Source organism: Penicillium atrosanguineum (genome assembly GCF_028827265.1).
Source record: "Penicillium atrosanguineum strain IBT 20685 chromosome Unknown utg000007l_segment0_segment0, whole genome shotgun sequence".
Lineage (NCBI taxonomy): Eukaryota > Fungi > Ascomycota > Eurotiomycetes > Eurotiales > Aspergillaceae > Penicillium > Penicillium atrosanguineum.
The window spans coordinates 2,979,690-3,006,788 of NW_026623139.1; the positions used below are offsets into that span (position 1 = coordinate 2,979,690).

The window sequence follows — 27,099 nt, forward strand, 5'->3', positions numbered from 1 at the left end:
ACTGCCTTGTATCAAGGAATGGGTCAATTACCCCGGATTGTGTGACTGGGAATTTATCTTTATCTACGACCTCGGCCGTAACCATAATCATCAGGGTAACTGCAACTAGGAGCCGAGCACATGCGAAAACGGTTAAAGAGAGGAGAAACCCACCTTGAATCTTTGTGCACTGCGGCATTTCTCTGTGCCAATCATGGATAGCGGGGGTGCTTTTGATTTCTAATTTCCACTTTTTGTTTTTTATGTTTTTACTGTTTTCATTATTTTCACTTTCCTCGGTTCGTGCGAGCGTACGTACTCAATTGGTAGAGATACATACTCCTCTCCACTCAACCCGCACTTAAATGCCCGAGATGAAGTACATCTACACTAATGACTACCCCCTCAACCCCACCAAACAAGTGACACTGAAGCTTTTCCACTAGGCCGAGTGCCTTGCTGACCGCCAGTTCGAGGGGGGGTTGCATTGCAAGGCAACTTTTCTGCGTGAATTCCACGCTTTGGATTGGCCGTGATGCTCGGTGAAGAGCTCGAGATAAGCTGTGGTCCTCACCCTTGAGCTCAGCTCGACGTGCATAAGCTCGGGCCGTGTACATGGAGATGCATGCAGGTAACTGAGCAGATTCCGGGTTTCCTTTCCACCCCGAGTACCCAGTACCCCGCGATGCAGACTTCAGCTCTGGCTCAGCTCTTTCTTTCAAGCGCGGTTTATATTTTACTCGGTCTTTGTCTTTTAAAGTCTTGGCTACACCGTACCCGGAACCAGATGCTCGAAGCCACGGCGTGCCGTGCATCAGCCCAGGTGGAATCAAAGGCTGTTAAGCCTTGGCTGCATGAACTGAACTGATTGGACGCCCGTGTCGGTCGGGTATGATAGTGGGCGCTTTTATTCTTGGGTGACAGCTCAACACTGGCAGCCTGAATCAATCCTGGTCGAATCAAGCTATACTATCGATTACAAATGACATGCCGTCTTGGCTTCCGAGTTATTCCGCCTTCTCCCTTCACGTTGCACTCGGCGGACTGCCCCTGGTCGATATAAAAGGAGGAATATGCCCAGGTTTGTCCCTTGTCGAGTGTGCGCGCGCGTGCCACGTGGGAACGCGGCTTCAATTGAGCGGCCACTTTTGGAATAGGCGGTGTCGGGCTCTCTGCAAGGCCGTCTGGGGTCAGTAGGCGCCGTTGTTTCGCGGGGCCTTGGCGGTGTGCCGGGGTTTCCTGTTTCCTTAGAAAAAAAAAAAACTGGCAACTTGAACGGCCAGTCTGCCTTCTAGGGTCAGATTCGCACTTGGCGGAGCAGCATCAAATGCAGCTCAAGGGTATCATGCTAGAACACGAGTCTGCTAACAATCAGAATATGTCAACATAAAAGGCGAATGCGCCATATCCAGGGTTTAACAAACCACAAACTGTTCTAGGGACTCTTCGAAAAGCTCATTGTTGACACCGATGCCGCCGGGGTGCTCGACGGGCGAGAGAGGGTTCTTGACGACTAGACATTCCGTTAGTAGCCGCCGATAGCCAATACACAATCAGAGTCCACGAACCGTATTCCACAAAGAGATTGATATGGATCTGCTGCAGCGCGATGCGCATACTGGGACTTTTAAGATCCGTCAACATGACGAACTTGATATTGGTCGGCGTCTCGTAGTAGTGCAGTTTGTACTGGCTAGTGTTGAAGGAAACGAAGCTAGAAAACGAGTTGTGGTCAGCAATTGAACAACCATTCCGCCGTGTCGCCATGTCGCCGTGTCAGCAGGGCAGCTTACTTGTCCTCTTCACCACCTAGCTTGCGAACCATATTCCGCAGCGAAAAAACCGTTCCGAAAACCAGCTTTGCGTCATCATCTCCTGCTTTCACTGTCTGTCCGAGCCCGACTGGCGCGGCTCCTGGAGTCTGGCCAGACTTCCCCACGATCGAGGTCGGGCGGGGGAGCCAGCGGCGCTTGTAGATGCATTCCGCTGGAGAAAGTCAGTTGAGCTCACTGTGAGCATTGAGATGGTACATACCGTGGCGATCAAAGATATAGAAGGAGTAGACGGTCATGACGGGCAATGATGACACTCTTAAGTGAGGTTGTTGATGTTCAGGGGAGTCGGGCCTCGGGCGGTGAAGACCTCTATCGATAACGATAAAGAAAAGAAGCTGCCTGATGAGACTTAGGATTTACATTGCATTCATCACCCCTATTCGTCTGACCTGCCTTAGTAGTATAAAAAATAAAGAAAAATAAAGAACGCGACCGTAAGGCTGAAGGCTGACGGGGCTGCACCGTTATCTTTGCCTCCCCGCCTTCACCCTTCCACCCCCTCTACCCCACACCAACCCAACTCAGAATCTTTCAACAACGATGGATCAGTCCATCTCGCCTGACGATGGCACGGGTATGCCGCGACCCGTGCGAACTGCGTAAGCTTCCCGATTCTAATTGAAGCTCCGTCTGACGTGTATGCTAGCTCGGCTGCATCATTCGATAGTCCCCAGAGACACCGGCGACGAAACCCCCGAGCTCGGCGTCCGGTGAAGGTCAGTTTCCTCGATGTCTGTACGTGACAGTCTACAGTCCACTGATGAGGACATTAGGAAACGCTGGACGCCCGCTCCGAATATACGACCAGCCAGGATGACGGCACGGCCGAGCACCATATCAATCAATTTGTGATTAGGCAGGAGATTGGGCGGGGATCGTTCGGGGCTGTTCATCTGGCTGCTGACCAGTTTGGGAATGAATATGTATGCGGCCAATGGATTTCATGCACGAAATGTTGCTGACCAGTGCATTGTTGCAGGCAGTGAAAGAGTTTTCGAAATCAAGGTTGAGGAAGCGTGCTCAATCGCATCTTTTGAGAAGACCGAGAGGACCACAACGACCTGGGACAGGGTTCAACTCACCTCTTCATCGACACCCGTCCGGAGACGATAACGAGAATGCGAGAAACCCGCTTTATCTGATCAAAGAGGAGATTGCGATCATGAAGAAGTTGAACCACAGTAACCTGGTCTCGCTGATTGAGGTATTGGACGATCCGAATGAAGATTCGCTGTATATGGTCATGGAGATGTGCAAGAAGGGTGTGGTGATGAAAATTGGACTGGGAGAACGGGCCGACCCGTACGACGACGAGCATTGTCGTTGCTGGTTTCGAGACTTGGTCCTAGGAGTTGAGTATCTGCATGCGCAGGGTGTTGTGCACCGAGATATCAAGCCTGATAACTGCCTCGTGACAAGTGATGATGTGTTGAAGGTGGTTGATTTCGGTGTCTCGGAGATGTTCGAGAAGAATTCGACTATGTTCACAGCTAAGTCGGCTGGGTCGCCGGCCTTTCTGCCTCCGGAACTTTGCGTTGTGAAGCATGGTGATGTTTCGGGTAAAGCTGCTGATATCTGGTCAATGGGGGTCACTCTATATTGTCTCCGGTATGGAAAGCTTCCATTTGAGCAACAGAACATCTTTGAACTGTATGAAAGCATTCGGAGTTGTCAGGTGGTATGCGAAGATGAGCCGGACGAGAACTTTAAGGATCTAATGGGTCGCATTCTGGAGAAAGATCCGGAAAAGCGGATCAAAATGCGCGACTTGCGAGTAAGTCTGTTTGCCTTGTTGTGTCCGGTGTTTACTGACTTTGCAGGATCATCCATGGGTGACAGCGAACGGGGCAGATCCGCTGCTCTCTTATGAAGAGAACACGGCTCAAATCGTCGAGCCTCCAACCGAGGAAGAAATGAACCAGGCTATCACGACGAACATGGGCTCTTTGATGACATTGGTGCGTGAACCAACAGATAACGGTGAAAGCTCTTCTAACCAAGTATTCAGATGAAAGCCGCAAAGAAATTCAAACGGCTTGTCGACCCTTCAAAAGCAGGACAATCAATGCAAAGCATCCTGGGTGACGAGTACGAAGCACACTTTGTCGAACCACCCATGGAAATGGACGACAGTGAAGACTTCCCCGCCGTCGGACTCGACACAAATGCCTCTGGCGGCTCCAACACAGGCCTTCGCAAATTCTTCGGCCGCAACCCCATGCTAGGTCGTAAAGATTCCGCCGCCGAAAGCTCAGGATACAGCTCAGGAAGCATCTCCTCCCGACCAGATTACAGTCCATCCAGCAGCCGCTGGCCAAGCGGCGTCTTTGAGCCCGACCGTAAAGACTCAGGCTCAATACGTAGCGGTCGATCAACAGGCAAAGACTTCACCAATTCACAATCTGCATCACCCCACCCGGCCCTCTCACGCGCCAGTTCAGCAACAACAAAGCGAAGCATTGAAGGAACAAGAGGCCATGCGCGTGATCCCCTAGAGGAAGACTTCCCGTACCTCTTCATCGGCCCGTCTACATATACGGGTACCACAGAACACGACTCTACCATTGATGATGAACCGCCCATCTTTGCCGAACCCGAACCCGAACCCGAAAGTACAGACGACGTCGACGTATTTGCAGAACCAATGCCAATAGTCAGCGAATCGCCCGGCGCCGCAGAATTCGACATCTACGAAACGGCCTACCGTCGAGAACTCGAGCGTATCGAAACAGACACGCACCCCGGCGCCGGACCGAAGGTCTACCTTAATCGACGAGTACGAAATACCCACGACGTATTGAATTTCGTTAAAGACAAAGCTTTGGATCTGCAGATTGGACAGAAGAAGTTATTCTCTGCGTTTCCGCAAGGTCCGGGTGGATTTAGTGCTGCTGTTAGTATGCTTAGGAGTCAGATGAATCAGGAGGAAAAGCAGAAGAAGGATCAAGAACCAGAGGGACAGGCACAGGACCAGGAACCGGAGCAGGAACAGAGATCTGAAGAGGGAACGACCGAACGGCGCGAATCATACCCGCCATCCTCATCTCTGTCCTCGCAGAGTCAGTCTGGTCCCGAGGCATCGCTAAACGAAGCGACGGGCGTATCTGTTCCGGAGTCGAGTGCTGGAGGCGAGGACTCGTTGAGACGGTTGTTAGATCGTGTGTGTGATAAGTAAGCGTTTGCAAATACGTTTACCCAGGTCCTCTGGGCGTGTGAGGAGGGAAAGCACGCATCCACCGCTTGCATCGCTTCCCCCTTTCCTTGCATGGTTGAGGGCCTGTGCATATATTTTCTTAGCGAGTTGATTGATCTCAAGAGACCGAGGTTTTTTTTTTTTTTTTCACTTCCACAATCCAATCAAGTGCGGTAGGGTAGACCTACTTGAATAGGACTGCAGAATGCGGTAGGATGGTTTAAACCAGATATATGATTTTCCAGATTGGAGTGCATGCATGATAGTGCAGGCTGTTTCCTTGAATATGCTGTATAACCCTCCCGCTCTCCGATCCCATGTGTAGCATCCCGGGTTTGTGGTGTATTCCAAAGTCTGAGTTCGGGATTAGGTGTGGCTGGATTATGGGGCACATAGCGCCTCCAAGGCTGAAGTTTAAATATCTATAATATAAAACAGGTGATCTACCTGACCACTGAATGAGCTTTGGATAGCATTCGCGCTGTACATTATATCTCAGTCCATAATCTTACATACGTAATAGACAGAACAGGAACAGAACAGGGGCAGGAATGAGGGAGAAAGAAAAGGGAAAAGAAAGGAGCACAAGAGGCACAAGAAACAAGACCCGTGGGGTTTTCTTGGATGACCGTGGCCAGAGATATCCTCTGACCGGATAGAAAGACAAAAAACAGAAGGAATGAAGTATTAAATAATACAAAGCGCCAGATCGGCAAGCATAGCCAAAACCACCAATGAAGCACAGAAAGAAAATGAAAAAGGTTCAGCAAATCTCAGGCTCAAAGGACCGCCAAGTAAATCATGATTGGGTGCATGTCACATCACAGTAGCTGAGCGAAGCAGGTTTCAGAATGAGAATCGAAATCAAAATCAAAATCATCAGCAGAAGCGGAAGCTGGAAGAGTCACGTAAAAGAAAGGTTCAAAGGAGGGCTTAACAGGCTCAAGATCAAAACTCGCAGAGCATCAATTGAAGTCGTGGCGTAGGCTTTCAAGCCATCATCGAACATAGTCATGGACACATCAGTACATTTGTTGTGGTGCTGGAGAATGTCATTTGAGAGATTCAACTTGTGAAAGCGCAAGGGCAGGGCAGATGCTAGCACGGAAGAAAGCAGCAGAAGCAAATGTCAGCATGAAGAAAGCAGTAGCCAAAAAAAAGAAAAAAAAAAAAAAAAAAAAAGATAACAATAAACATAGACACGCTGTCTATTGTTCGTCAGTTCATGGAATTCATGGTAAACATCGATCATCGTCGACGTGCATATCATCTCGGCGGATCTCCAGGCGTAGTACTCGGCCGGCCTTCATACGGCGGTTCACCACGACTATTCAACGAGTCACGTCGACTATCCGGCGAGAATCGATCTGATGGGATGGCGCTGAAAAAGCCTCGCTCACTCGTGCTGTTCAGACGCGGGGGAAAACTATCCGGGGGACCGAGTTGTAGGGCGTGCGGGGAAGGAAGAGGCCCCATTTCTTGAGGTTTGGGAAGTTCTCGCATGCCCATACGGGTTGGGATGTCGCGTTCTGGGACGGGTGCAATTGGACGTGAGGGGACTTCATAGCCTGGTGGTGGTGGGGGAGCCCGATACGGTGCGATTGAAAGGCCTGGACCGGAACCGGGACCTGCGGGACTTGATGGCGAGGAGATTTTGAGTCGTTCTGAGCCGGAACGGCGTGGTGGTGGGTAGGGCTCGCCGCGGGCTTCGGCAGCTGCTTTGCGGCGCTCGGTTTCGGCTTTGCTGGGACGGCCTCGCTTGCGCGGGGGCTCGCCGGTGGAGATGTCGAATCGTGGTGATAGCTGAGCGGAGCTTTCGCTGCTATAGGATGCGGTACTAGCTGGTGGTCTGGGTTGAATGGCGCGTGGAGCGATTGATTTCTCTGCTGGATAGAGCGGTCGCTTGCGAAGCATTGGATCTATGGGCGGCGAGGTCCCGGTCAATTCGGGGCGCAGAATTGGAGCCGGTAGTGGATGAGATATCGGTGGTCCTGGTCCTGGTCCTGGTCCTTGGGCTTGGACTCCTGGCTGTCCTTGTTGCATGTTGTAAAAAGCCATTTTGCACGAGTTAAGCGAGCGACCTGTATCAAGTTAGTAACTATGACGCGTCTGATATCACGCTGTTTTACCTTGAGGTAGAGGGATATCGTGCCAGCTAGGAGACACACGGAACTCGTTGATCAAGCGAAAGAGATGAGCAGACGAGATACAGGCCTTTTTGAGGATCTCCGTGAGCAGCGCATACTGTGATCTGTTAGTCGAGGTTTCGCGATATTGGCGATGAGGACATACCCTCTCCTCCTCAGTCCACGGTCTATCGGCTGGATTCGACATATCCAGACCGAACCATGGACACTTTGATATCAAAAACACAAACCCCCAAAACCGGGAACAGGAGTGTGGGTGAAAACTCGACCCTCGAAGCAAAAACACAAAAACACGCGGACGTTTCACTCTTATGTGTCCATCATCGGGAAATTGAAATGGCAAGGGAAAAAGACTAGGAAAGAGAGAAAAGATGAAAAATGAAAGAAAGAAAAGAAAGACAGAAAGGATCAACGAGTGCAATTGAGACGCATCAGCCAAAGACACAACACAGAGTGCATATGTCCCGGCTCGAACAGAAATGGATTGGCTAGGAAGAAAGCAGCCGGGATCGCGCAGGGGAAGATCGGAGAGGAGAGAGGAAAGAGGAAGGCTGCAGGGCCAGGGCCAGGAATTACGGGGGTAGTTTCATCTTTTCCAGAAATGCAAGATCCCCAAAATTACGGCTAAAAGTACGATATAGTGGGGGGGGGGAAAGCATCAGGAGGTGTCGTACAGTTCGAAAACGGTTGGCCCTGGCAGGCCCGGAGCCAAGGAACGTCCTGCGGGAGGCAAGTGCTTTTCCCGGATGGAACCCGTGGAAGGAGTGCAGTCGGTCTGGATCTAACCCAGTTGGAGGTAGTCGGGGCCATATCAACCAGTGACAGGAGGTGCAGGTGGAGGGGGGGAAGCAGAGGGGCCCAGGACGTTGGGTTGGTGTTTGAAGCTAGGCCCCGGTGCGGTTTAGCCTCGATCCACACGCCAGTTGGAATGAGAAGAAGAAAGGGGTTCGATCGTAGGGGCTAATGCAATGCATGTAGGACTCGCTAAGTAGTGAGAGAATATCGAGATACAGAGTGAGCATGTGTTCTCCGATGTACCTCGACCTGGGGGAGAGAATGTGAGCCCCGCAGGTGACCAGCTGTTTAGATCGTAGTTAAAGTAGATAGGCTAATCACCCAAACCCATACAATAGAATAGATATGCTATCGCGCCGAGTCTATATCGCGCACAGACGCCGTTTGCAGTCTGCAACTCATCGTCTCATCGTCACAGCCAATCCTTTCCCGCCCGAATTCAACGGCCAACTGCAAGTCGCTGCCCGCGATGGACGTGGCCCTGCAGGGGTTTGTTGTTCGTCCGTCTCACCCTATCGTTTTCCGCTTGTTTGACTTCCTGCAGATGCCGCGCATCTTCCGCTATACCATTCCCACGGGCCTGCTTGACGGCCCAGACTCATAAATCGTCGCTGCTTCGGCGAGTCGTGCTGACGGGGTAAAAGAATGTGCCGATCTACCCTACACAATGATAGGCAGCTATCCCAAAGATCAACTTGCATCACACCGGGGGAAACAGCCCGAGGACATGATCCAGACGGACGCATGGATGTCATTTCACGACTCACTACATGACCTATGGCTCATTTCTACCGTACGCACGACGCGGCGTCCTTGTTCTTACAGAACGCGGTTCGTGGGCGGTGAGAGTGCGGGCGGTCAGGCACGTTGGTGAAATCGGGCGGTGAGAGCGCGCCTCAGTTTAGGAATATCCCAATCAATTTAGCGTTCTCCTTACGTTCGCTCGCTACCTTTTTTTTTTCTCTTTACGTGCATTCTTCTCCCTCGTAGTCCGTGTCGTCATGTCTGCCCATGGCAGCGCGGACTCGCATGACCCCGAGGCAGCTCTGCATTCTCCGGTCAACGGCGACGCCAAAAATGGCCTTCGCGCGATGTCTTCTCACTCGCCCGACAGCAACCCCCCGACACCGATACAGGCATGAAGGAAGAACAGGAGACTATTGGCGGAGAAATTGTCGTCAAGCAGGAGCCGGGACAGCCGCCAAAACTCTCGCGCAGCTCGTCTCAAAAGGTCGTGTCTCGTCCGCCGCAGCTATGGTCTCACTTGCCAGACAGCACTGCCGACGCGCTGGCCTCCTTCGAACAAATCGAGGCTTGCTGGTATGCTAACAAATACATGGGCTACACCGAGCATGCCATGGAGTGTGATTGCACTGACGAGTGGGGTAGGTCATCTCAAGTTCTCCTTATCCCTACGCAATAATTTCGCACGTCTCTTCGGGCGACGACACTAACCAATGATCTCTAGACATGCACACCGAACAGAATCCGGCATGTGGCGAGGACTCCGATTGCATCAACCGCGCGACCAAAATCGAGTGCGTGGGCGACTGCGGCTGTGGTCAAAACTGTCAGAATCAGCGGTTCCAGAAGAAACAATACGCGAAGGTCTCGGTCATCAAAACGGATAAAAAAGGATTCGGACTCCGGGCGGAAACGAATCTCGACCCCCACCAGTTGATCTTCGAGTACGTGGGAGAGGTGATCGGAGAGCAACAGTTCCGGCGTCGGACGAGACAGTACGACGAAGAGGGCATCAAACACTTTTATTTCATGTCCCTGAACAAGGGCGAGTTCGTAGATGCGACGAGGCGAGGCAATCTGGGTCGATTCTGCAACCACTCCTGCAATCCCAATTGCTATGTCGATAAATGGGTCGTGGGCGAGAAGTTGCGTATGGGAATTTTCGCTGAGCGGGCGGTCCAAGCGGGCGAAGAGCTCGTCTTCAACTACAATGTGGATCGGTACGGTGCGGATCCCCAACCTTGCTACTGCGGGGAGCCCAACTGCACAGGTTTCATTGGCGGACGCACCCAGACTGAGCGTGCTACCAAGCTTTCGAACGCGACAATCGAGGCTCTCGGTATTGATGATTCTGAAAGCTGGGATACGGTGGTGGCGCGTCGCCCCAAGAAGAAGAAGACCGAGGAAGACGACGAGGAGTATGTGGACAGCGTGCAGGCCAAGTCCCTGGATGAAGATGGCGTGACCAAGGTCATGGCCGCTCTCATGCAGTGTCAGGAGAAGTGGATTGCCGTCAAGCTTCTGGGTCGTATTCAGCGCTGTGAGGATGAACGGGTCCGGAATCGTGTCGTGAAGATGCACGGTTACCAAATCCTGAACTCCCAACTCGCAATGTGGAAGGAAGATCAGAACGTGATGCTGCAGATCCTGGACATCCTGGATAAGTTTCCACGGCTCACACGCAACAAGATCAATGACTCCAAGATTGAGTCGAAGATTCAGCCTCTGACCACCAGCGAGGATGAACGTGTGGCAAAGAAGGCAATTGTCTTGCTGGAGAGCTGGGCCAACTTGGAGCTGGGATATCGCATCCCGCGCATGAAGCCTGGTGACCAGCCCAAGCAGCACAACCCCTTCGAGCGTCGCGATCCTGGACGCGAACGTCAACGCACAGCCACCCGTTCGCCTTCTCCTACATATGAAGCCCCGCGTGGACCATCTCAACAGCGGTCTCGCAACCGCCAACAACAAAATCAGCGGGACCGACAACAAAACCGGCGTGGGCGTCAACAACAGCCTTTGCCGCCGGGATGGTTCCCCGCAGATGCTAATGGTAGAACCTACTACTACACGGCCAAGGGTGACACCACATGGGACAGACCGACTGCCCCTGCAACACCCGTTGAGCCTCAGGTCCCGAAGAAGATCAAGGGCTTGCAAGACATTATCGACGGTATCATCAATGCGAGTGCGCAAGAAAAGACCCCATCTGAGCAAAAGACCGAGACACCTGATACACCCCAACCGTCGGAACAGCCAGAGAAGAAAAAACAGGAGGGTGACTGGTGGAAGAAGCTCTCCATTGAGAAGCAGATGAAGGTCTATGAGAATACTGTAAGTCTATCTGCGGCACGTCTTGCAGGCACAAAGCTCACATGCCTAGTTATTCCCTCACATCAAGTCGGTCAGTGACCAATACAGGCACAAAATCCCGAAGGACCATCTCAAGCGGTTCGCCAAAGACGTACGTCCCCTTTTCTCCGTCCCTGCTATGATTCATTCTAACAGCAAGCAGACCTCCAAAAAGCTCGTCGATGGCGACTACAAAAAGAAGCGTGTAACCGATCCCACCGCCCCAATCAGCGAGAAACACCAACATACGGTGAAGAGCTACTGCAAATCCTTCTTTGACAAGGCCGCCGCCAAGCAGAAGGAACGCGAGAAGCAAAAGGCTGCAAAGCAGGCGTCCAAGACCAACGGCAACCCAGCCAACCCGCCTGAAGACGTCAAAATGTCCGACGACGAAGCCGACGCCGAGCCAACCTCGACCCCACTGGAGGAGGACGCAACCCTCAAACGCAAGCGTGAAGAAGAACAACTCCACCCCTCCGGTGACGGCTCCAACTCCCCGATGAAACGACAAAAGTCCACACCTCCCCCTCCGCCACCACCACCGCCGGACTCCGGCGACTCCGAGTCCAGAGAACTAGAGGCCGACGATCTCACCCCTCCACCTGCACCACCTCCTCCGGAGTCACCAGGCTCCGCCAACATGAAGCCGGATCAGTCCCAGTCCCAGTCCCAGTCCCAGCCCCCGTCCCAGTCACCATCTCAGATGGAGATAGAGAACGAAGTCTAGTTGACGACAGCAAAAATTCTAAGCGAGAATGAAAGGGCCATGGAATGGTCGGGGTGAAAAGAGGAGCATTTTACCCGGTTGGGTGGGAGTTAGCTTCGAGTGTCTAATATTTTCTTTCTAACTTGTATTTTTGAAGCATAACTCAATACCCCGATCGATAGTTGCAATCATGGAGTTGGTCCAATGTATAGTTTTCATTCTTCTGTACATGTAACATGCAAGATCTGTTCAGCATTTCAAGGATTGTAAGTAGACACAATTCTCCGTTTACATCTACCTCTGTATGTACACCTACATCTATGTATACACTTGGATACAGCTACCTACATCAGAACTACAAACTACAAACTACAAATTACAAATTACAAATTACAAATTACAAATTACAAATTACAAAAGCAAAAACAAATCAAAGTCATCAAATCATTGCCAGATTCCATAAAATGCAATCCACACACTGAAAATAGCCTCATAAAGCATAACAAAAGCATAAGACAGAAAAAAAAAAGAACCCCGTTCAAAGTCAAGTATGAGGATCAAACCACCAGGCAAGGCACCTAGTAGAAAGACTCCACAATACTCTCCTTGTGAACACCAGCACCAGCACCGCCAGGCGCCATCTCACCCAACCTAAACACACTCTCGATAACACTCAACTCAGTCGCAGTAGTATCCAAGCCCGTAATAGCAAGCCAATCATTAACAACCATACCAGCACCCACCACCGCCGAACCGCGATTCACGGATCCCGCAACAAGAGGAACCTGCAACAAGGAACTCAACTCATCCTGGTCCCGAACAGATGTCTTGGGATGAACAATTCCACCCTGGTTCGACAATGACATGTACGAACCGGTCAGGACGTTGTCCGCGACTGTTTGGCGGAATACTTCGACGCCTAGGACGTCGGCGATGATTTCTTCCGTTTCGCGCTCGAGATCGGGGTGCACGATCGCCACGTGGTCGTTACAGCAGATTACATTGCCGAGGGCAGAGAGACGCTCTTCGATACGTTGGATTTTGACGCTGTCTGGGAGGGTGTTGCGGAGGTGTTGGAGTTCTTGATCGGTTGTTGTTGTAGGGACGAGGAGACCGTTTTTGTTTCTTTTTTGTCAGAGTTAGCTTTGGTCGTTTGGTTTTGCTTTGACGTTGACTCCTTTTTTTTTTTTTTTTTTTTTTTTTTTTTCTTCTTTTGGTTGAAGCTGGAGCTGGGCTCTGGGTTGGGGAATAGGGAAAGTCTCTTACCCGACCGTTAACCGACCGACGATGCGTGTACCGGCGATAGTAGCATGGCAGATGGGGATGATATCCTGCAGCTCAGACTCGAAGACACTATTTGGTAGTTAGGATCAGTGATCCGAGATAATTATTTTTTTTGTCTCGATTTCAAATCCAGATCGAAACGTTTATCCGAGACATGGACATGGACATGGACATGGACATACCTGTAGAAGTTCTCGGAGCCACCAACAGCGACGATAGCGTAGGAATTGGTCAGGCGGGAGAAGACGCCGACCCTGCATCGGTTAGCAGGTTATCTTTTTGGTCTTCATGGAGAGGGCGCTTACTCGTTCGAGTTCTCGAATTGCGCGCGAACAGCCATGGCGGAGTGTATGGAGGTAACGGTGTCGAGGGGGGGTGGTAATTCTAGTGAGCGCACTGGAGAAGTGCGCGAGAATATCCGGGTACGTGGGATATAGGATACAGCGGTGGTGATGGACTTTTAAAAGAAGTGGGATGCAGGTGAAAAAGAGCAAAAGCTATGACCAATCATGGCTCAGGAAGGAGCTGCCCCGCCGCGGTGGGGCTGGGAGGATTGCCATGTACTGGTACTTTGTGTGTGTGGTATTTTGTGTGGTGGGAAGTGTACCGGTACTTGCTTACTTTTTGACTCATCCTGTCTCATGTTGACGGGTGGTTTATCAGCGCTAAGTATGGACATTGTGGCTGTGTTGGCTACTGACTGCATGCAATCACGCGTGGTGACTACGAAGAATCCGGCAAGGAGGACTGGCAAGGAGAAGACTGCTATGGCTGGTCCAAAATGACCGAGGTATCTGGGACCGGCTGATCCCCAAGGGGACAAACGCCGACGCTGAAAGACGAGAAGTAAAGTACATCTGAGGGAATCGGGCTCAGGTTCCCTCGTCCTGATGGTAATGGTACATTTTTAGTAGGTAGCTCGCGGGCGATACTGCACATGCATGTGCATTACCTCAGTATCGACGAGGTGGAGGAGGTGGTGGCCCGTGTCCATGCCCATGCGGTGGTGGATAGTACATCGGGCCTGGGCCTGGAGGTCCCGGTTGTTGTGGGTGTCCAGGGGGAGGAAGATAATTGGGGAGAGGCAGACTGCGGAAGTTCGAGCCCGGGGGCGGCGGCAGCTGCGGAGGTCCGTTCATGGAGAATGGATCCGGCAGGCCAAGTTGCCCGCGCGCTGGGAGGAGATGACGAGGCTGAGAGAGAATTGGGGAAGGTCGAGGAAGAATGAAAGACCGGGGATCGGTGGGGCCATGCGCCATGCCGGGGGGCGGAGGCGGATGCGGAGGCTGAACTTGCGAGGGCGTGGGGAGGAGTGCACGGTGGGAATGTTGCATATTCGGATCGGTGCGCATCTGCGGGAGATGCGGAGTGGGCGGTTCGGCAAGGGCCGTATCGGCCAGCATTGACAAGGCCTTGGGTGATGTGTCTTGGACCTTGCCATTTTCTTGATCGCAGATGACTTGGACGGCATTTAGGAGAGTCTCTAAAGATCGCTCGATATTCTCCTGGACCGATTGCTCTACAATTCCATCCAGAGCACGCATCTGTGGGTTGAGGTCTTCGCCCAGTTGGACCTTCTTGATGAAGTCCTCCCACATATTGGCTCCGCGTTCGTGTGCAGCCGCACCGTCGGGGATACGAACAGCTTCCGCGACATACCCGCGCGCGACCTCTTTAAGGCCGGCCTTGCCGATTCTGAAGAGATATTGTGGCTCCTCGGCATCGGGGTCGGAACCGTCAGTCTGGAAAGTTAGCCGATATCCACTTAGATTGTCTTGATGTATGCTCACCTCCGTATGTTCATCATCTTCTGCTGCCTGACGGCCCACGACCAGCTCCATGTACTTGCCACGGGCTGCATGGAACATTTCCTGTTTGATTTCTCCAATTTGCAACTGAAAACGGTTAGACATGTCTGGCACAGCAGACAAAGAAGAGCTCACCCTCGCTCGTTCCGTAATATTGAAGACCTCCCCCCCGTAGACCTTCTCTGCACTATCAACCTTCAAGTCGTATTGCTCGCGGTACCGATTCAACGCCTTGCGCTCATAATCGGCAAGTTCCTTCTGGACCTGCACAAACTCGGGACAGTCCTGATGGGCGAACTTGTCTCGCACAATTTTCGTCATGGAATGATCTGCCAGCACACTAAGTGCAAGCTGCTGTGCCTGTCCAACCTTCTTGAACAGTGCTGCGAGCTCCTCCTGTCGATCTTTAATCGGCTGCGTAATTGGAATGGGCGAAGGGGATCGTCGACGGCTCTCGCTATCCCAGATCTCATCTTCGATTCTCTTGCCACCGCGTCGGAGTGCGGCTGCTGAGGCCCGGGCCCGGCCTCGGCCTCGACCGCGTGCGCGAACAACAGTCGATCGAATAGGTCCAATGGCACCGCCTCGACTGCCGCGTCCACGACCTCGACCCCGACCACGTCCGCGCCAGCCACCACGACTTCCGCGTCCTCGGCCTCGGCCTCGGGCGGGAGCGACTACTGGAGGAATGTCTTCAACGGGAACGTCGACGGTGTTGTCAGAAAGAGATCCACTTTCTCTGCCGTTCTGCAGGGCACTCTCGGGTGTAGGTTCAGCATCTTCTTCAATCTTGGGCTTCTTGTTGGCGATTTCCGATATACCGAAGGACTCCGAGTCCTGGCTTTCGTCCTTCATTTCGAAGGATTTTCGTTTGCGTGAGAAACGCGGAGAAAACATGCCACGAGGTGGCTCATCGAGACTATCATGAGCGTACGTTGCAGAGCCGGAATCAGCAATCTCGTGATCCTCATCGGTTTGATATCGGACATTTGGATGCCGAGCAGGCTCAGGAGTTCGAGAAGCATTCTTGATACGAGGCAGGGGATCGAAATCCTCATCATGGGCTTCTATGTGAGGCGAATAGCCTTCATCCTCGGTGTCATCAGCATCAACGGATTTCTCCGGAGTGTCGTCGGCCAGATCGGAAGGTTTGAACCTAGCCGACTGCCGAGTAGTACGTGATGATTCAGGAACAGCCATGGCCCTCTTAGATCGACGCACGCGGGGAGTCTCGGGATTCTGCGAATCCTCAGGAGTGCTCGAGGGGGAAGTATGAGACGTCTCAGCGTCCTCTGTGGCATCGGCAGATGCATTTTGCAGATTGCGAAGAGCAGGAGTTCCTACTCGAAATTTGATAATATGCGAACGCATTTCAGGTTCGCTGGGCGGGGGGCTCTCTTCTGTGGTAACTCGCCCTGGCATACTCGCTCTACGCGTCCAGTGATCGGCCCAGCGGCCCCTCCCTCGGCCACGGCCACGGCCACGACCACGACCACGGCCGCGTGTGGGAGTAGCAATCGGGGCTGGTGCAGAGTCTATAATGAAATGAGTACTTAAAATCAAATGACTTGAGAGGATAAATTACCGGCTGCATTGCGCAAAGATCGCGTGGCCGGACTGGAGTGAATGGCAGGCCCTGCGGTGGCTCTGCGGCCTCTTCTGCCCACCATCGCTGTCGTCTTTGTGGAGTCAGTTACCCGGAGAAAGAATTACGGAACGAGAAATAATTTCCGGTCAACACACGGACAAATCAATCATGAAATGCGCTGTGGGGACATGGGAGATGAAATGGACAAGGGGTTGATGAAATGGACGAAAAAACAAGACTGTGATGAGAAGAGATGGTGAAAACAGGAGAATGAATGAAAGACGATGAAGACGACGTCTCGGATGAAACAATCGCCTCCCCAAAGATGGGTTGGAGTTACAAGAGTAGAGAGTAGAGTTAAGTAGAGGGACACGCGATCCACTAGGGAAGTAGGGAAAGGGACAGGGGATGGAAAACAAGGCCGGGGGGAAGCGGGCGGGTAAAAGGAGAGGAATCGGAAGCCCAGGATCAGGTACAAGAATGAGACTAACCTTTGGCAAGATGCCGCGATGGGAGAAGAGAATAAGATTAGGGTCGCTGAGATGGTAAAAGAGGTTGGGAAGGATCTACTCGGGGCGCAGGATTTGACTGGAGCCCCGGGTGGAGTGGCGCGCGAATGGGATGGGACGCAAGGGCACAATGACGCGAGTAGAGATGAACAGAGTAGGAATAATGGAGAAGGTAGGAATGCAGAAGGAAGAAAGCAGGTAGAAAGCAGCAATCGAAGTAGAAAGTAGAAAGTAGAAAAGGGAGGGAAAGTAGAGTAAAGAGTAAAGAGAGGATTACCAGATTACCTGGTCGGTGATTTTTCCCGCGCGTCTACGTTGGCCCACCCTCATGACTAGGCACATACTATGCCTCGATCTTTCTTCGATTCTACATTCCATCTTCGATAACTTAAATTCTAATATATGTCTGTTTCTTCACTAGAACTCGAGCTAGAACTAGAACTAGAACTAGAACCCCTCTACTGCATATCCCAGGTATCCTGATCCACTCCAGGTCGACGAACGCGGCCATTTCATCCCACAGACGGCCCCGGGCTTGGTATACGAGCCACGGGCTGACCACAATCGGCTAACTCCTAAAGCACCAATTACCATTGTACTATTCCGGTTTCTATGGCCCAAGTCATTCAATGCTGTAGGAATTGCCAAATTCATTGTAACTAATCCATCCCATGATATTCCTATTCCCATATTCACAAAACACCACCTTTGTACACACATCATTACACGTAAACCAATCATCAACTGACGCTTGAGTCTCTGAATCACCTCTCCTCCGGCGATTCATTCAAATAAAATCTTTTCTCGTATTTCTCTGCTCGCCTCACATAGCTCAAGGACAACCCAGATCCCGAGTCCTGGCGCACGAGCTCGGGCCTGCTCTCCGGTAGCGGAGAGGGAGTGCGCATATTCAGCTCGCGCAAGGAGCGCGCGGATCGCATCCGCGTCAATGTATTTTTGGTAATTGTCTGTCCGGCAGACGGGGAGCCTTTCACCATGGTCCCCAATGTGGGTGTGGGGGATGGGCATGGGCTGGTGGAGCGGAAGAGGGGGTGGATGTTGTGCTCGCGCTCTAGCAGGCTCAAGTTCAATGTGGATTGAGAGGGGGAGTCCAGGTTGAATGTGCTTGCTGTTGGAGAGGGGGAGACTAGGTTGTCGAGGGACTGTTGGATTCTTTCAGCTCGGAGGCTGGGCATACTGCGGATGCTGCCGCCTTGGAGGAGAGGTCGGGTGTCTCGTTCGATGAGGAACTGGTCTTGAATTGGTGATTGTTCTGGGGAGGAGAGAGAGGAGCCCGTGTCAAATGATTCGTTTTTGGCTTCTCGCGAGTCTTGGAGACATAGTGTCCCGCCTGAGTAGCGGTTGGATCGTCGAGGGAATTTGCGAAGAGAGGATCTTCTGGTGTCAATCCCTGCTACTCTAGAATGGGGATCATATGGTGCTGATGGAGTTGCGATCGAGATGGGGCTTTCGGGGAGTGTTTTGAGCTCTTGGGATAAGGAACTTGGCCAGGTTGGATCGGGCTTCTTCTGCGTCAATTGTCCCAGAAGATATCCAAAGTATAGGCCTTGCATAAGGAATGCGATGGCCCCAAAGACTGAGCGGGCGATCCATATGCCTGAAGGTGAAGGCAGGTTGGCCACCATGGTTCCTGCAGAAGATACATCGGCGATGAGGAGGTATACACCCGTGCAGCCGAAAATCCCTGTCTTCCAGACAGGCCATGGTTGATTTCCTCGAACGTCTTTATGCAAAAGAATGCTGAGGCCAATCAATGCTACACAGCTGATAGCACCGAGGGCGAGAGGAGGGAGTCCGGAGACGTGGGAGGATAAAGAGAGTAAGGTGGCATAAGCAACACCACTAACAATCGTGAAAATCAAAGTGGAAAGGACGGCGGCCGCAGCCAGACAATAAAACATGGTAGCAGACATGCTTAGAGAGTGAAATGAACTGTCCCGAGGTTCAAAAGAATGGAAGCACACTGACAGGATATCAATTGAAAGAATGAGTTGATATCAAGCCACTTCACGCGAAATGAATGCGTCTATGGGCAGGCAAGAGGCCTATGGCTTCGAGAGAAATATCATCTGCAGGTCCTGGGGGCAACTCATATTTATGAGCCAGCATAGTTCGCGTGGGCCGCGGAACGGGGCGAAGAGAGCAGCGTGGCTCAAAGTCTACGGATAAGCCGTGTCAACAGATCATATTTCTGCAGGATCCTTCGATTCGATCTGATCCGTCAACCCGGGACAGCAGATAGAGTCTGGGGATTAGCAGATCGGGGTGGGAATCGAGGATCCGGCTCAGGAACTACTGTGAACTACTGTACGTCAGGAATTGATATATCGTAGTGCCGGCGTACAGGTACATAAGTGGAGATTGATTCCCGCGAAATAGATGAAAAGGCCAGACCCTGGTTTTCCATAGTGCTGTCAGTCGAGCCGCTAGCTGAAACTATCTATTCGATCCATCAGAGCGGGTCGCTGTCCGATCTCCGGGATGTGATATATCACTCGGCTAAAATCTTCCGTTCCCCTGGGTTTTCTACGTAGTATGGTAGTTCGCAGGTCGCCTTTAAGGAAGGGATCTTGGGTCCACAGGGGCTAGCTACGTGTAGGTGACTAGGTAGCTAAGTGGCTACGAGTGATCGATGACCAGGTCCTGGGAAGGACATGTACTGTAGATGCAAAGTACAAAAGTCTCGTTCCTAGGACCGCCAATCGGATCCCACGTAATGACAGGGCTGATCACTGGGGAGATTGACTGCTATAATTTGTCAAGCTGGTGTACGGATTCCAGATCGAGTCCTCATAAGAAATGTCTGTCCCGTGTGCGGGAGAGCTTGTCCGTGCCCATGCTTGATCAAGTGGCTGCATTGCAATCTCAGCTCGAGCTCGGATACGCTGTAAGCGAGGCTAACCCAGAACGCCCTTTATTGAGTGTCAGAACGATATCATTCTTGCCGATCCTTGTGCTTTGCCACCCTGATACTTGAAAAGGGTCTTTCATCATGACCTTGCGGACCTTGGGGCTCGATGACGGCGCACAAGAATGGACGAGACAAACAGGATCACGGAGATTCGCCCCATTTCAATATCCCCGCCGATAGCATGACTCCTATAGTAACGACAGCGATTCTCGGAAAAGACAATTCCCAAGTACTCCAGACGTGAACAGGATGAAGAGAACCGGTCATCAATGTGGGGCGGTGAGGCAACTACCCGCCTCAGGCATCTCGTTTACTGCATCATCGTCTCTCCTGCTCGGCGCCCCTCTTGATCCTTGTTCTCCCTCTTTGAATCTCTACTTCCATCTCGCCATCCCTTAGATTCTACCGCCCTCCATCTATTCCCCCGGCGGCACTCGGCAAAATGAAGCTCACCTTCAAGGTCCGTCATTCGTCAACCTACCATCCTTGACACCCTCAATCAACACCTTTTGTGTCAGACAGACACCGCTGACACTCGCTCTCTCTCTCTCTATAGGATTTGAAACAAGAGAAATTCGTGATCGATGTCGAGCCCTCTGAGACTGTACGTGATAATTTACCGCTGAATTTAACCCGACGCCACTGGTGCGGGGCTGATCAATTTCGTGCCCGCAGGTTAGAGAAGTGAAAGCAAAGATTGCTCAAGAAAAGGGCGAATATGATGCGGAGCGGATGAAAGTCATCTACTCTGGTATGTGACCACGAGATACAAAGATAGAGAGCTTGCTCGAGGAGCTACAGCTAACCTGCTTCCTGGACAGGCAAGATTCTGCAGGATGACAAGACGGTTGAGTCTTACAGCATTCAAGAGAAGGATTTCTTGGTCTGCTTGCCCGGCAAGGTACGAATCTTCAAGCTAGATACATCCTGGAAATATACTCATCGTACTAGGGTCCTAAGCCCGCCGCCTCCGCCTCCAAGGCTCCCTCCACTCCTGCTGCCAGAGCCCCCGCTTCCACCCCCGCTGCCCCTGCTCCTGCTGCCCCTGCGGCTGCTTCGACTCCCGCTGTTCCTGCGACCCCTACGCCGGCTGGCGCAGGCGCAGGCGACCAGCCCGCTTTTGGCGATCCTTCCGCGTTGACCATGGGCACTGACGCGGAGAACGCAATCAACCAGATGGAGAACATGGGATTCGCCAGGGCCGATGCCGAGCGTGCTATGAGAGCTGCATTTTTCAACCCGGATCGTGCGATTGAATATCTCCTGAGTGTAGGTTTTTCTTTCTTTTTTTTAAAAAAAAAAAAAAAAAAAAAAAAGCTCCCGCACATATCTTCTTTTCTAACATTCGCTATAGGGTATCCCCGATCAACCCGCGCAAGAGCCGCAACAAGAGGAGACCCCAGCACGTGGTGCTGACTCTGACAACGAGGATGCTGCTGCCGCTGCCGCCGCCGCGCTCGCTAGTGCTGGTGAGGATGGCGGTTTCAACATGTTTGAAGCTGCTGCTCAGGCCGGCGAGGGTGGTGGCCGCAGTGGCCGTGGGGGTGAAGCTCTAGGCAACTTGGATTTCCTGCGCAATAACCCCCACTTCCAGCAGCTTCGCCAGCTTGTCCAGCAGCAACCGCACATGCTCGAGCCCATCCTGCAGCAGGTCGCAGCAGGCAACCCTCAGATTGCCGCGATGATTGGCCAGAACTCGGAGCAGTTCCTGCAGCTACTGAGCGAGGATCTCGGCGAGGATGAGGAAGGCCAGCTGCCCCCCGGCACGCAAGCCATCTCAGTCACAGAGGAGGAGCGGGATGCCATCGAGCGTGTAAGTCACCATTCTGCAACCCTACCTTCAACTCAAAGCTAACTCCCTTAGCTCTGCCGTCTTGGCTTCCCCCGCGACTCCGTCATCCAGGCATACTTCGCTTGCGATAAGAACGAGGAACTTGCCGCCAATTTCCTCTTCGACCAGCCTGACGAAGACGAGGAGTAAACGTTTACCGTTACCCATCCCTTCTTCTTTTCTCTCTTATGTTTTGATGAATACCAAGCATACTGCTATTGCGGCAGATCCCCCTTCCCCTGTTTTCTTGATCCCGATCACCCTCGGTTTCTTCTTGCTGGGCATGGATGTCAATGCATCTGGCTTCGGCTCCTCCTCGAAACGACTTGTCATGTACTTAACTTAATGGGTAAAATGGGACGTTTTCGCTGTGGTTTTCTACGTGTAGATTTATCTTTGGCCTTGTACGACAGGATTGGAATATTGTACCACGACAGATATCAGAAAGCGAAGGGCACAACCCCCAGAACCTTTGACTTGTGTTTGCTTGTTCAGTGGCTGGGTCTGGGTCCGGGGTCTGGGGTCAGTGCGCCGGTGGGATCATACGGTCTGGACAAGTGACCGGGTGTCGACTATTACACATGTGTCTCAATACTTGGCATTTAGGCCTTCTTATTTGAATATGAAGCTTGGGATCCTGGAATTTATGAAAGCTTGTTCAAAGAAGTCATTCCATCTCTGGAGTTGTTACCAGGTTGACGGATGAGGTAATCTTTACGAAGTAACTAGTTACGCAGGCGCCATAAATCCCATGTTTCGCGTGACTTCAAAATCAACTTTCCAAGTACTCGAGTTGAATAACCAAGGAACATTTAATTTCTCAGGAAGCGGTTATTTAGGGTCCGTCTTATCTACGTCCAATACAAATCTAAATGCTGTGGCGAATTCACCATCACCAATTTTATCCTGCAGATCCTGTATATATTTTCGGGTCAGCAGGACCACCATTCCACAGTAAGCACAACAACCTTGAAATCCAGCAAATGAAAAGAACCTAATGATATCACGAGCTGAAAATCCTCAGATCAATGCTATGAGGTATTTATATTCAGAATCTAAGAGAGATGTATCTTACAGCCAACGTAATAAAAAAAAAATGCAAACATTGAAATAATCTAATTCGAACTCATGCAACCCATCCAGATGAGCCAAACCCGAGACTATGTGTCTCAAAGCAATAACAACAAAGAATACAAGAGGTATCAGTCCCGCCAATAAATGTTATAATAAAATGTTATAATTACCCAACCGAAGCCCAAATGAAAAGAATGTTTTAGTCGATACCTCTGCTCACTCACGTACACGCTCGTCGAACAGACCACACACCTAGACCACGGCGTCCTACGACACGATTTAAAGTGTTCAAAACACCATCGTCGCCAAAGTCGAGGTCATCTAGGTTTAGATGTTTGCGATGTGTCCACAGGCGGTAGAGCTGGAGATTCGGGGAATGAGGTTCCGAGAGGGAAGAGGGGGATATGTAATCATCCAGGAATGAAGCTGATGTCGGTGCGACGAGGTATACTGGAGAAGTTGTAGCGCAGCGGGGAACAGCCTTGTCAAGAGCGGTGATCATTTCAAGACCTGGCATACCCATTAGATCGAAGGTGTCGATGTGAGTGGCATTGGTATCTGCGCCGAGAAGCCAATGCGGTGGAGAGTATGTTTTCCACCAGAAGACAGAGGCCTCGGGCATTGAATTTACACCTTGGGATAAGGTGTTGGACTCGACGATGCCGCGCATTGCGAGTTGGGCTGGAACGATCCCACCTTGGTGGTATATTCCCATTAGGAAGCCCATGGCTGCGTTGAAGAGGATCCATGTTGCTAGGAAGAGACGCGAGCGATGCATGCGCATGCAGCTTAGGAGAAGGGGGACGCAGGGGATGAGGAAGCGGGGTTCTTGGTGGGGGAAGATGGAGAGGATGGCTGTTGCGGAGACGGCGGAGAGGGCACGCGCGTTGCGCATCCAGGTTGGCACGATGGGCCAGCTGAAGAGGGAGAATATCATGGCGATATAGGCTGGGCCGAGGAGTTGGAAGAGGTTTGCTAGGAAGTGTTGGTGGTGGGGGTGGAGGCCATGAATTGCGAGGTTGGATGCGTCGGTGTTGTAGAGGATGTTGTTTAGAGGAGTAATGATTGGGTTGCGTATGTTCTCGATGAAGGAGGTGGAGGGTCTGTAGAAGGCCGTGTCGGTGTATATCGCTATTGAAGCGAACAGGGCGCCGAAGCCGACCAAGGCGAGAATGGATGTCGGTCTGTTATGGTCAGTGTGTGCATGTTTGAAATGATAAGAACTGAGATACTCACTTGCGCTGGAAGTAGGGCACTAATTGCAAACCCGGGAAGAGTAAAAATGCCGGGAAGGTAATGCGATTAAAGACTCCAGCAACAGCGATGAATGAGAGCACAGCATAGGAAAAGAACGACGATCGTTTCTGCAGCAAGTCAGTTGGACAACCCTTTCATAGCTGCATAACGGAGCGGACCTTGTTCTCAGCAATGCGGCGAATCAGAACTAGCCCCCAGGCCACCAACAGCGTCTCGAGGGAGTTGGAGAAAGTGTGCGTCTGATATGTCCAGGTGACATACGACGAGGCGACCAGGACCACTGTCGCACGACGGTGGCGGGGTGACGGCACCAGCTCATACACGGCCCAGTCCTCTAGCACAAAGCTCAGCAGAAACATCCCCCCGCGCAGAACGTAGTACACCAGTTGTGGCGGTGGGTTGCCCGACCCGATCTCCGTGTAGAACCATTTCAGTATGCTCATCGGCACCTCGTAGGTTGGCCATAATGGGAACACGCTTCGGATGGGTCGGTCGGAGGTAAATTCCCATGGTAGGCTCGAGGGATAGGAGAATATGCGGCCTAATTGTGGTGGTTGGGTTAGCGGGCTCTTCAGATGAGGCTGTCGCGACATTTCGCGATCCATGAGCTGTCGCGGCGCGCGCTACTGATGATCGCCAAGAACGAAGGCCAAGCGCGTCGCAAATATGTACTAGTCAAGGTCGCAAGGGAAGCGCATTGTAGGCTTACCGGCGAAGACCTCCGGGCCTTGGAAATTCTCATCGGGGTGCAGGTAGCTGGGCGACAGCGCGAAGTAAACACGGAGCAGCAGCAGAAACAGATAGGTACGTCGCCACATGATTCTAGAGGCATAACATGCTTGAAATCAACGAAAGAAAAGGTTCCAGGGAAAGAGTGGAAGTTGTCAGATCGGACAGGGGAAAAAAAAGCAAAGACGCGTTGGTTTATTTGCGATGATATCACTCGCGACTAGTCTCGTCTACCCTGTACACTGTAAATCGTACCTCCTGTCATGCCGACCTGTCAGTTTTTAATACGAGACCAAAGAATATGTTCGTATAGCGCTAGATCCATGTTTATTATTGATTTCTTATACAGAATTAAAGAAAAGCGCATTTGTGGATATTCTACAATCTATTTTCCCCAATTCGGCACTGCACGGCCTGTATTGAGCATGGTATGACCCAAAATGCACTATTGAGACGTAGTTAAAAACTAGGCCCCATCAAAGCGAAAAAGAGCTAGAACATTCCAGGACAATAATGACACATTGACTAGGTAGCAATAGGCACCATTCTACTTTTAACTACTCTCGGATTCACTTTGGGGGCCCGAACTTCAAAGGTCGCAGAGCCTCGACATCCACCGCCTTTCCTCTTGGTTAACCTCCTCCCCTTCACTGTCTTCTTAACAACGTTGAGTCTCCCACATCTTTTCACATCTCTCGTTGCACCCCATCCCATACTGTTTTAGTAAGTTCTGCCAGACCCTTCGCGTAACTCCGACCCCGCCCGCTTGGCCCCTCCCCACCGTCTAAAGCTCCACGCAACTCTGACGCCTCAACTTATCTAGACTTGACTTGAAGACCACCGTCATGTCTGCTCCTATCACCCTCACCAGCTCCGATGGAGTCGAAATCACCGTCGGTATGTCGCATCCAGGTTCCCCAGTGTGGTCGCTCAGAACTAACACTGAACAGAGCGCGCGGTTGCTGAGCGCTCCATTTTGATCAAGAACATGCTCGAGGATCTTGGTGACTCTGGCGAGGCCATCCCTATTCCTAACGCACGTCTCCCTCGTGGTTACCCCTACACCATCAAGTACTAACTACCTGGCAGGTTAATGAGGCCGTCCTCAAGAAGGTTATCGAGTGGTGCGAGCACCACAAGAACGATCCCCCCACCGCCGGTGATGACGACGATAACCGCCGCAAGACGACCGACATTGATGAGTGGGACCAGAAGTTCATGCAGGTGGACCAGGAGATGCTCTTCGAGATCATTCTCGTACGTGCCCTCACCTTCACCCTCACATACTGAAAACGGACCAAAGACTGACTCTTTGACTCCTATAGGCTGCGAACTACCTCGACATTAAGGCTCTTTTGGACGTCGGCTGCAAGACTGTCGCCAATATGATCAAAGGAAAGTCCCCCGAGGAGATCCGGAAGACGTTCAACATCCAGAACGACTTCACTCCCGAGGAGGAGGACCAAATCCGTCGCGAGAACGAGTGGGCTGAGGAGTAAGACATCCTTCGAATCTTCCATTACCTCGAACTTTTCACTAATTTCTCTCTCTTCCTCTAGCCGCTAAATGTCCCTGTCATGATTGCTGCCCCGATTATGTTTCCTTTTTGACGATATTCCAATATTCCCCCAAAGAATGAAAATCCACTCTTCCACCTGACGATTCGAGCTGTTCTGTAAAAGGACCGGGGCCTTGAATGGGGATCTTGTTTATGGCGTTAGGCTCAGCGGCTTTTCTTTTTCATTTTCTGCTCTGAGAGCTGCGAGCTGCGAGCTGCGAGAGCCCATTCTCCAAAATCTTGTATCTCTGGGGGTTTCGCTAGAGAATTCATATCTTGCTATTTGATGTCTGTTTAGTAGTCTGAAGGAATCTGCAGGACTTGATATGGCCCTGTAGGTCTTGTTAGTCCGTGGAGTCTGTGCAATGAGCTTCACTTACAATTCAAACCTACAATATGGAGATGTCAATGCTCCTGACACCGGGACCAATTCCAAGGTTCCCAGTGTTCTTGATGGTGCATTCCCGAATCCCCGCGGAGTCCTATGGACGCCGCATCTTAAAGACCTCCAAGAGCCGAAGGATATATCACATTTGAAGTCTTAGTATGTATTGACATATGCAGTCATGGTATATCGCCGGTAGACGAAGCCGTGAATGTAGCACCATAGGTATTCACTTTCAAATGATACTTTCAGCACATATATGCAAATGCATGGCCTTAAAGAAACAAAAGAAGGCAACGAAAGAGAAGAACCTATCTAATGATTCTGATCATGGTACTACTTCTCGTTTCGAAAAAATCGCGTAAAAATCAGGGAGTGTGAACTTGAGTGTTA

The 27,099-nt window shown here is 51.5% G+C and overlaps 10 protein-coding genes across 10 annotated transcripts; 4 read left to right on the plus strand and 6 right to left on the minus strand.

The window, feature by feature from the left end:
- Positions 1 to 1,322: 1,322 nt before the first annotated feature.
- On the minus strand, positions 1,323 to 2,050 carry N7443_009328 (TRAPP subunit BET5; the record flags this gene model as incomplete). The annotated part of the gene is made up of 5 exons (XM_056889384.1): positions 1,323 to 1,340; positions 1,404 to 1,492; positions 1,548 to 1,693; positions 1,773 to 1,965; positions 2,014 to 2,050. The coding sequence occupies 5 exons, from the start codon at positions 2,048 to 2,050 to the stop codon at positions 1,323 to 1,325; spliced, it is 483 nt and encodes a 160-aa protein (XP_056738686.1).
- A 304-nt stretch (positions 2,051 to 2,354) lies between these two features.
- Positions 2,355 to 4,989, plus strand: N7443_009329 (serine/threonine-protein kinase; the record flags this gene model as incomplete). Its single annotated transcript, XM_056889385.1, has 6 exons — positions 2,355 to 2,413; positions 2,461 to 2,530; positions 2,588 to 2,737; positions 2,794 to 3,588; positions 3,635 to 3,772; positions 3,823 to 4,989. The coding sequence occupies 6 exons, from the start codon at positions 2,355 to 2,357 to the stop codon at positions 4,987 to 4,989; spliced, it is 2,379 nt and encodes a 792-aa protein (XP_056738687.1).
- A 1,284-nt stretch (positions 4,990 to 6,273) lies between these two features.
- N7443_009330 (putative AT DNA binding protein) lies at positions 6,274 to 7,341 on the minus strand (the record flags this gene model as incomplete). Its single annotated transcript, XM_056889386.1, has 3 exons — positions 6,274 to 7,088; positions 7,137 to 7,251; positions 7,300 to 7,341. The coding sequence occupies 3 exons, from the start codon at positions 7,339 to 7,341 to the stop codon at positions 6,274 to 6,276; spliced, it is 972 nt and encodes a 323-aa protein (XP_056738688.1).
- Positions 7,342 to 8,950: 1,609 nt separating this feature from the next.
- set2 (SET and WW domain protein) lies at positions 8,951 to 11,772 on the plus strand (the record flags this gene model as incomplete). Its single annotated transcript, XM_056889387.1, has 5 exons — positions 8,951 to 9,007; positions 9,064 to 9,334; positions 9,418 to 11,027; positions 11,077 to 11,157; positions 11,209 to 11,772. 5 exons carry the CDS (start codon positions 8,951 to 8,953, stop codon positions 11,770 to 11,772), a joined length of 2,583 nt encoding a protein of 860 aa, XP_056738689.1.
- Positions 11,773 to 12,329: 557 nt separating this feature from the next.
- N7443_009332 (translation initiation factor 6) lies at positions 12,330 to 13,375 on the minus strand (the record flags this gene model as incomplete). The annotated part of the gene is made up of 4 exons (XM_056889388.1): positions 12,330 to 12,876; positions 13,018 to 13,104; positions 13,218 to 13,289; positions 13,341 to 13,375. The coding sequence occupies 4 exons, from the start codon at positions 13,373 to 13,375 to the stop codon at positions 12,330 to 12,332; spliced, it is 741 nt and encodes a 246-aa protein (XP_056738690.1).
- A 613-nt stretch (positions 13,376 to 13,988) lies between these two features.
- On the minus strand, positions 13,989 to 16,513 carry N7443_009333 (uncharacterized protein; the record flags this gene model as incomplete). Its single annotated transcript, XM_056889389.1, has 4 exons — positions 13,989 to 14,777; positions 14,826 to 14,930; positions 14,979 to 16,378; positions 16,429 to 16,513. 4 exons carry the CDS (start codon positions 16,511 to 16,513, stop codon positions 13,989 to 13,991), a joined length of 2,379 nt encoding a protein of 792 aa, XP_056738691.1.
- Positions 16,514 to 17,704: 1,191 nt separating this feature from the next.
- Positions 17,705 to 18,874, minus strand: N7443_009334 (uncharacterized protein; the record flags this gene model as incomplete). Its single annotated transcript, XM_056889390.1, has 1 exon — positions 17,705 to 18,874. One exon carries the CDS (start codon positions 18,872 to 18,874, stop codon positions 17,705 to 17,707), a length of 1,170 nt encoding a protein of 389 aa, XP_056738692.1.
- A 1,440-nt stretch (positions 18,875 to 20,314) lies between these two features.
- Positions 20,315 to 21,853, plus strand: N7443_009335 (putative UV excision repair protein (RadW); the record flags this gene model as incomplete). Its single annotated transcript, XM_056889391.1, has 7 exons — positions 20,315 to 20,332; positions 20,429 to 20,476; positions 20,548 to 20,623; positions 20,694 to 20,773; positions 20,824 to 21,141; positions 21,227 to 21,685; positions 21,737 to 21,853. The coding sequence occupies 7 exons, from the start codon at positions 20,315 to 20,317 to the stop codon at positions 21,851 to 21,853; spliced, it is 1,116 nt and encodes a 371-aa protein (XP_056738693.1).
- Positions 21,854 to 23,003: 1,150 nt separating this feature from the next.
- Positions 23,004 to 24,852, minus strand: smp3 (glycosylphosphatidylinositol-alpha 1,2 mannosyltransferase smp3; the record flags this gene model as incomplete). Its single annotated transcript, XM_056889392.1, has 4 exons — positions 23,004 to 23,961; positions 24,014 to 24,141; positions 24,193 to 24,575; positions 24,744 to 24,852. Coding segments are annotated over 4 exons (1,578 nt in total), but the record flags the coding sequence as incomplete, so codon positions are not given.
- A 756-nt stretch (positions 24,853 to 25,608) lies between these two features.
- Positions 25,609 to 26,262, plus strand: skpA (SCF ubiquitin ligase subunit skpA; the record flags this gene model as incomplete). Its single annotated transcript, XM_056889393.1, has 4 exons — positions 25,609 to 25,660; positions 25,714 to 25,799; positions 25,853 to 26,020; positions 26,089 to 26,262. 4 exons carry the CDS (start codon positions 25,609 to 25,611, stop codon positions 26,260 to 26,262), a joined length of 480 nt encoding a protein of 159 aa, XP_056738695.1.
- Between the last annotated feature and the right edge of the window lie 837 nt (positions 26,263 to 27,099).